This window comes from Cotesia glomerata, linkage group LG7, assembly GCF_020080835.1.
Source record: "Cotesia glomerata isolate CgM1 linkage group LG7, MPM_Cglom_v2.3, whole genome shotgun sequence".
In the NCBI taxonomy this organism is placed as follows: Eukaryota; Metazoa; Arthropoda; class Insecta; order Hymenoptera; family Braconidae; genus Cotesia; species Cotesia glomerata.
In genome coordinates, this window is record NC_058164.1 from 15,576,255 (window position 1) to 15,583,514 (window position 7,260).

General features: G+C 37.1%; 1 protein-coding gene across 1 annotated transcript; it reads left to right on the forward strand.

Moving 5' to 3' along the window:
* The first annotated feature begins 3,179 nt into the window (after nucleotides 1-3,179).
* On the forward strand, nucleotides 3,180-6,608 carry LOC123269670. The gene is made up of 4 exons (XM_044735506.1): nucleotides 3,180-3,490; nucleotides 5,128-5,523; nucleotides 5,587-6,517; nucleotides 6,597-6,608. The coding sequence occupies exons 1-4, from the start codon at nucleotides 3,180-3,182 to the stop codon at nucleotides 6,606-6,608; spliced, it is 1,650 nt and encodes a 549-aa protein (XP_044591441.1).
* Nucleotides 6,609-7,260: the final 652 nt, after the last annotated feature.

Here is a 7,260-nt window from a genome sequence, read left to right on the forward strand (position 1 = left end):
AGTCACAACGGGCTTAAGAGAAACAAAAGACCTTTCACATACAATGGTAATCAGATCGAGTCTGTTCGTAACTTCACCTACCTGGGAGTAAATTTCAGTACCTCAGTGCTGGGAAAGTCTGCTGTTGAAGAGGCGACCAGGAGAGGCAAGATTTATTTGGGCTCAATTCTAAACATTCTGCACAAAATAAGAGGAGACTCCTGTCTAGGAAAGCTAAAGCTTCACCAAAGCACAACAAGAACTACGCTGTCATATATGGCTCACCTATGGTGCCTCAAGCCGGAAAACCTTGAAAAACTAGAATCCGCCAACCTATTCTTCTTCAAACGCCTGTTTACACTTCCACGTTGCACCCCAGGTTATGCAATTAGATTGGAGCTCAACCTGCAACATATTGCAGTTGCAGTCCTGAAAGCCGCCCTCAAATGGGTCATCAAGATCCTCGAGATGCCCGAGTATAGACTTCCAAAAATATGTCTACTCGCCTTAATTAGACTGACAACCTCACCTTTAAATTCCGCCGACTCCAACTGGGTCCAACTTCTGATGGATCATCTAGCTCTGATAAATGAGGAAAGTCTAATTAACAACTTTTCTGCGAACGCCTGGAGAGAAAACCTCAACCTAGTCGTCACCAAGTATGAAGCATATAGAAGGGAAGCCGACATAGCCAGATATCATGCTTCCACCACATGTCAGTTCACTCACTTCGCTCATTCAGCTGAAATTTCTTCACACATCCTCGAGAACCTACCCCCACATACTGCAAAACTTACACTGCGACTAAGATTGGCTACGAAATTTGCAAGTAACATCTCAATAAACAACCACACTCTACGCCTCAATCCTTTAAAGCCTTGCAGATTCTGTCATTACCACAGCAAAGAAACTGTCACGCATTTTCTATCTGGCTGCCCACTATATGCCGATCTCCGTCTGAAATACTTTTCCGATGATGAAAACCCTGTATTCCAAGAAGAACCACTCCTGTCCCTGGAAACTCTCGACCCAATACTACTAAAAAAAGGTTTTTCATTCTGTAAGCAGTGCCTGGAGCTGAGAGAAACTAACAGCTAATTTGATTATTATTCTTGGCTCCTTTATACTATTTATACTATTTTTACCATTTTTGACTATTTCTATTTTCTGTATTATCATCTTATTTCGTTTCAGTTTTTAATACTAAGTTTGTTCCTGAATAAATTAAATTATATTAAAACAAAAATAAATAAATAAATCAAGTAAGCAGATAAATGTATAAAATAAACCATACAGTGACGACTATCTTAAACTCTGTATAATTGCTATGAAGTTTGTAACTTGTTACAAGCAATAAAGATTATTATTTTATAGCAGCCAACCTATTAGAGCGTCTGACATCAGTGTCTTCTGTGAATAGTTCTTGTAAGTACTTGAGTTTTCCAACTTGAAGTAACTTGTAAAAATAACAGATCATGTAGTACATTCGGCGATACTGTACAGACAGCCATCCTAGCTTACGCAAGAAAGGTGTAATATGCTCATCTTTTTTGAGATTAAAGATAAATCTTATAAAGCAGTTTATTGCTCGTTGCAGTATTATATTGTTGTCAGAAGTTGAATCTACCAATATAACGGAACAGTAATCAACGAGTGGTAAGATGGTTGCTAATGCTAATAATTTCCTTATAGGAGTTGAGAAGATGTTTTTTCCAATTTTGAGACAATGCAGAGCTGAGTTCACTTTACTAACTATCTGAGTGACGTGATAATTTCATGATAAATTTCTACTTATATGGATTCCTAAGCACTTGGTATAGTTGATGTAAGGTATTATGACATCATTTACTACTACCGGTGGCAAATCCATGTTCTCAAGTTTCTTCAATTTACTGTTTGTACCGAAGATCATAGCTTTTTTTTTGGATCGGTTTATTTCCATTTGGGTAGCGTAAGATGCAGTGACTTTGTAACATCAACTATATAAATCTTGATCCAATTAAATGCACATTCGACTACCTTATCATGTTCTCTCAGTAAAACATCAATGAAGTTGGTGTCGCAAGATAGATGTTTTCCTTACTTTACATATATATATCTATATTAGGGTGATTCAAAAAAACTTTTTAATTTTTAACTTCCCGCTAAGAAAATTGAAAATTTTCAAAAATCGGGAAGTTATTGGTTTTATGGTTGTGCCACCATCTTACGGATTGTGCTAGAATGTCTATGTGGTGTGGACTGTATCTGAAGGACATTAGTGAGCCTACGTCAGCTGTACAAACAAATGCTGTTTGTAAACATTACTTTCATGACACATGTGTAAAGGTGCGATGTGGTTTATCGACTAAGTCACGTGCGGCAACTAAGGTTCATGATTATTGCCCAGCTTGAGTTGTTGATGTCTCACCGATATTAAAAGAAATTAGTGAAAAGCTGAATAAAATAGATGATGTAGATAATAATGTTGTTGATTTTGGAAAAAAGCTCGACAATTTTAATGATAAAGTTGACAAACTAATAACTGACTATGGTCTACTGCAGAAAAATTTCAAGGAATTGGAGGTTAGGGTTACTCAAATTGAGAAAGCTACACCTGCTGTTGATAATAATCTTTTGCAAAAAGCGACAGCTATTGCTAAAAGCCTTGCTGATGGTGATTTGGAGGCTAGGACGCTGCAGCTGGAGTCACGTTCGCTTGAAGATGAGTTAGCTATCACTGGTCTTCCTGAATTGGATGGAGAAATACTTGAAGGCGTAGTTGTGCAATTGACACAAGTTTTGAAAGTACCTGTTAGTGAATCTGAGATTGCTATTGTGGAACGGCTTGGTAAGAGGAGTGGCAGGGGTCATCGCAGTGTTCGTGTCAAATTTAATAGCCTGAAGCATGTTAATGAGTGCGTAAAGAGTATTAAAAACAACAAGGTGAAAGTTAGTACGTTAATGCCTGGTGTTCAGCTTCCTGATGCCAATGCTACGATATATCTTCATCGTAGACATCCATCATCTCTGTACAAACTTCGTCTTGAAGTTCGAAAAAAGTACCCTACAATTCATCCCAAAAACATTTGGATATCTCATTCTTTTGTGAATGTTAGGTACGCTGATAACAAGCCACCTGTTAAGTTGAGACCTCCATTGGAGGATCTTATTCAATAACGAGCTACTGCTCCCTCAACGTCTTCAGCCCTACTGTGTCTATGGCCTTGCCTTTGAGTCTTTCGACTTGTAATTTAAAGATTTGTCATGTAAACGCTCAGTCGCTCAGAAATGAATGTCATTTCGAACTTTTTAAAGAATATTTCAGGTGTCATAATTATGATATTATTGCTGTTTCAGAGACGTGGTTAAATCATCTAATACCTGACGATACTGTATATCTGCTATCGTACACTCTTTATCGCCATAATCGTCGTCTTCGAAGCGGAGGAGGTGTTGCTCTCTATGTCCGGAGCTGGATTAAAGCTAAATATGTTGCATCTTCAGCGAATTTAGAAGACAAACATCCTGGGTATTTATTTATAGAAATATTGAGTTCATCAAAGCAGAAGATATTGGTTGGAGTGGTTTATAAACCACCCAGCACATGACATCTTGTAACGGGTGATTTTTCCGCTCATTGGCCCCTTAATTAATTTAATAGAAATAAAACAAAATAACAAAAATGATTCTAAATTAACAAGGGCGCCACCAGGATTTTACATCTCGGTTCCTGGAACCGCAAACCAGAGCTGAGCTTATAATCTACAGGGGAGAGAGAAAGAGAGAAGTGAACTGTAAATGAATAAATTTTTATTTAACAACGGCACCAAAATTTATTAACAAAATAAAATCAAAACCCGTGCACTTGCACGCACTCCAACTCACTTACAACTAACTCACTTAATACTACGACTTATTACTACGGTTTTCTTACTTAACGCTTCCCACCGGGAAGTCGCTACTACAACTTATATCTTCCATCAACAAGACACCTCGTACAAAGACGTCAGTGTACGAGGGCTGTCAATAACGCCTGGCTACAGAAGCAACAGCCTAGTGACTGCAACGTAAGCCAAGAAGCCTCTGTAGCTCACACACACACTCCACACTATTCTTACGTCGCGCTGTCCACCGGACCCTCACGCTCTATCAAAATTCTTAATTCTGATGGTACCCTCTTATGGAGCGTCTATACCGCAGTTTCTAACTAAGTCGCGCTGTCCACCGGACTCTCACGCTCTACACCTCGCAAACGGACTGCTCGTCTACGAAGGGATGCTGGTAGCACTCACACACACATAACCCACACGTCTCACACACACACTGACTCTAATTTACTTTTAATTTCCGGATTACAAAATTACTCCAAAAAAGTCAACGTTAAATTATTACTAAAAATTCCTTCAGTCATAAGCTCGAGATTAAAATCGTAAACAATTTTCACAATTAATAATTACTACTTAAAATTTCCGACTTAAAAATCGATGCCTAAACTTATTTCAAAAGATGAATTTAATTTAGCCAATCTTAAGATGTTAATAATTATTAACTGGCCATTTCAATAATCTAATTACTCACGACTATTAACCCAGGAGGTCTAGAACATTCCTCGGGTGTAAAATCCCCAGGAAGAATGCTCCCAGCAATTAACGAATCAATTCAATTAAATAATTAATTATTATTGAGCAAAATTATTAAACAATTGAATTATCCAAACTTGAATTAATAAAATGAGAAGTAGTGTAATTGATGAGCCAGGTATATGGCCCCAAGGCTCATCATTACCAAAGTCCAATACCTGGTGTAAATTTGGTTTGAAGAAATTCTGTGGTTGATACTCGCTTCCTTCTTTGGACTTCTTGATGTTACTCGTTCCAACACTTTACTACTTCTCCGGACACCACGCATGGCTCGTCTATATAACGACCCCAAAAATACCCCCTCCTGCTCTCTCTCTAGGCCCGAAGATCGATGCGCTCAAATGCTAGTCGAAAAGTTATCGATCTCTGGCGACTTATCGATTAAGGGTAATTTACCCTGTTACAATCTAGATGACTTAGAAGAGGAGATGGAAAACATAATGGTATCATTTAATAATATTATTATTATTGGGGACTTTAATTCAGATTTGAGCAAAAGAAATTTTTATGGTGATCAACTGCGCAGGTTCTGTAACTGTTTGGATTTACATATTGTTGAGTTCTCTCCAACTCACCACTTGGAAAACTCAGAATCTTGGATTGATGCCTGTATAGTAGATGATATTGCTAAGGTGTTGACGTCGGAACAATCTTCAGAGCCATTTATCTCTGAACACGATTTAATTTCTGTGACTTATAATTATAAGGTAGAGTTACAACAACTGAATAGTTTTGTATATAGAAACTGGAATACTGTTGATGATAATAAGCTGCGAGAAATGTGTGAAGATGTTGATTATAAAACTCTGAGTGAACTGAACTCGGCTAATGAAATGAACACATGTTTACATGCTCATATTGATCGTATTGTAAATATTGTTGCGCCTGAAAAATTAGTTGTTCCGCGTCGACCACCTGCACCGTGATTCACTGATGAAATTAGAAGTATTCAATGTCGCAGAGATAAGCTTTATCGTATCTTCAGAAGGACGGGCTACGCTTATAAAGAGTACTCTCATGTCAGACGTTCAGTTAAGCAGCGTATTACTGAAGCGAAGAAGAAATACTTTGATTGTCAATTAATCAATGCTAGAAACTCGCGGGAACTTTGGAATGATCTGAGGAGATTGGGTTTATCTAAGCAAAAGGACTTACATACTATCATAAAAGTTGACTTGAATGAACTGAATCAATTTTTCGTTTGTGCGTCGGGTAATTTCATGGACCTGGATGTTGATACGTCAGATATCTTAATAACCGATAATAATGAAATTAAATTCACTTTTGAAGAGCTAAATACGGTAACTATTAGAAAATCAATTATGAGATTAACATCGAATTCAGTTGGTTCAGATGGTTTTTCTATCAGGTCATATAAATGCATACTGCCTTTTTTCCTGGAAGCAATTACAGATTTATTCAACGTGTCGCTGTCAACCGGGGTCTTTCCTGAGGATTGGAAGCTATCGCATGTGATACCGATTCCAAAAAAGGCTTATCCATCAAACTGTGAAGACTATAGACCTATTTCACTGCTGCCAAATTTCTCAAAAGCTTTGGAAAGATGTGTACACGATCAATTTGTTAAATATATAAATGAAAACAACTACTTTGATGAGTATCAGACGGCTTTTCGTGAAGGACTGGGCACGCAGACTGCTGTTATAAAGTTCTGTGATGATATTAAGCTAGCGGTTAACGAGTCTAAAGTTACAATTGCGGTCTCGTTTGACCTCAGTAAAGCCTTTGATTCTGTTAACCATAAGAGATTATTGAGCAAATTATTACTTATGAACTTCTCGAATTCAGCCGTTGAGTGGGTTAAATCATATTTAACAAAAAGAAAGCAGTCGGTGCGCTCAAATAAAAATATCTCATCATGGGAAGAAATAGTGAGTGGTGTACCTCAAGGAAGCGTACTTGGACCGTTATTATTCTCACTATATATTGCGGATCTAGCTAAACGTTTGGATTGCCAATATCTTTTTTATGCAGACGATTTATTGATATATCTTTCTTGCCATCTTTCGCAGATCAATAAGTGTGTAGCCAAACTTAACAGTGAGATAATAAAAATTATTAATTGGTGTAAAATCAATTGTCTAAAATTGAACCCTAAAAAGACAAATGCAATTATTTGTGCAAGTAGAGTAAAGGTCAGTAGTAATGAGTGTCAATTGGCCAACAAGATTGTGCTAGAGGGTTGTGTTATTCCTTATAGTAGCACTATAAAATATCTTGGAGTGATAATAGACAATACTCTCTCATGGGAGAGTCAAGTAACAAGTGTTTGTAACCGTGCAATGAGTATTCTAGCACAATTAAAAATAAATAATGAAATATTCAATGAACGTCTGCGTATTAAACTTGTAAATACATTAATAACTCCAATCTTTGACTATTGTTACGCGGCGTTTACAAATATTTCGAATAAATTGCAATTAAGATTACAGAGGAAGTTAAATTCATGTATTAGATTTATCTACAAAATTCCGAAGTACGAACATGTAACTCCTTACTTCAAAAAATTAGGTTGGCTAAAGCTTGGAGCAAGACGAGACTATTTCATTGCCTCTGCCAGCTGAGACTGTGGCTGTGGATAATTTGGTTGAATTTAAAAATGCTTGCTTCAATCATTTCTTTCAATGTGATACTTAAA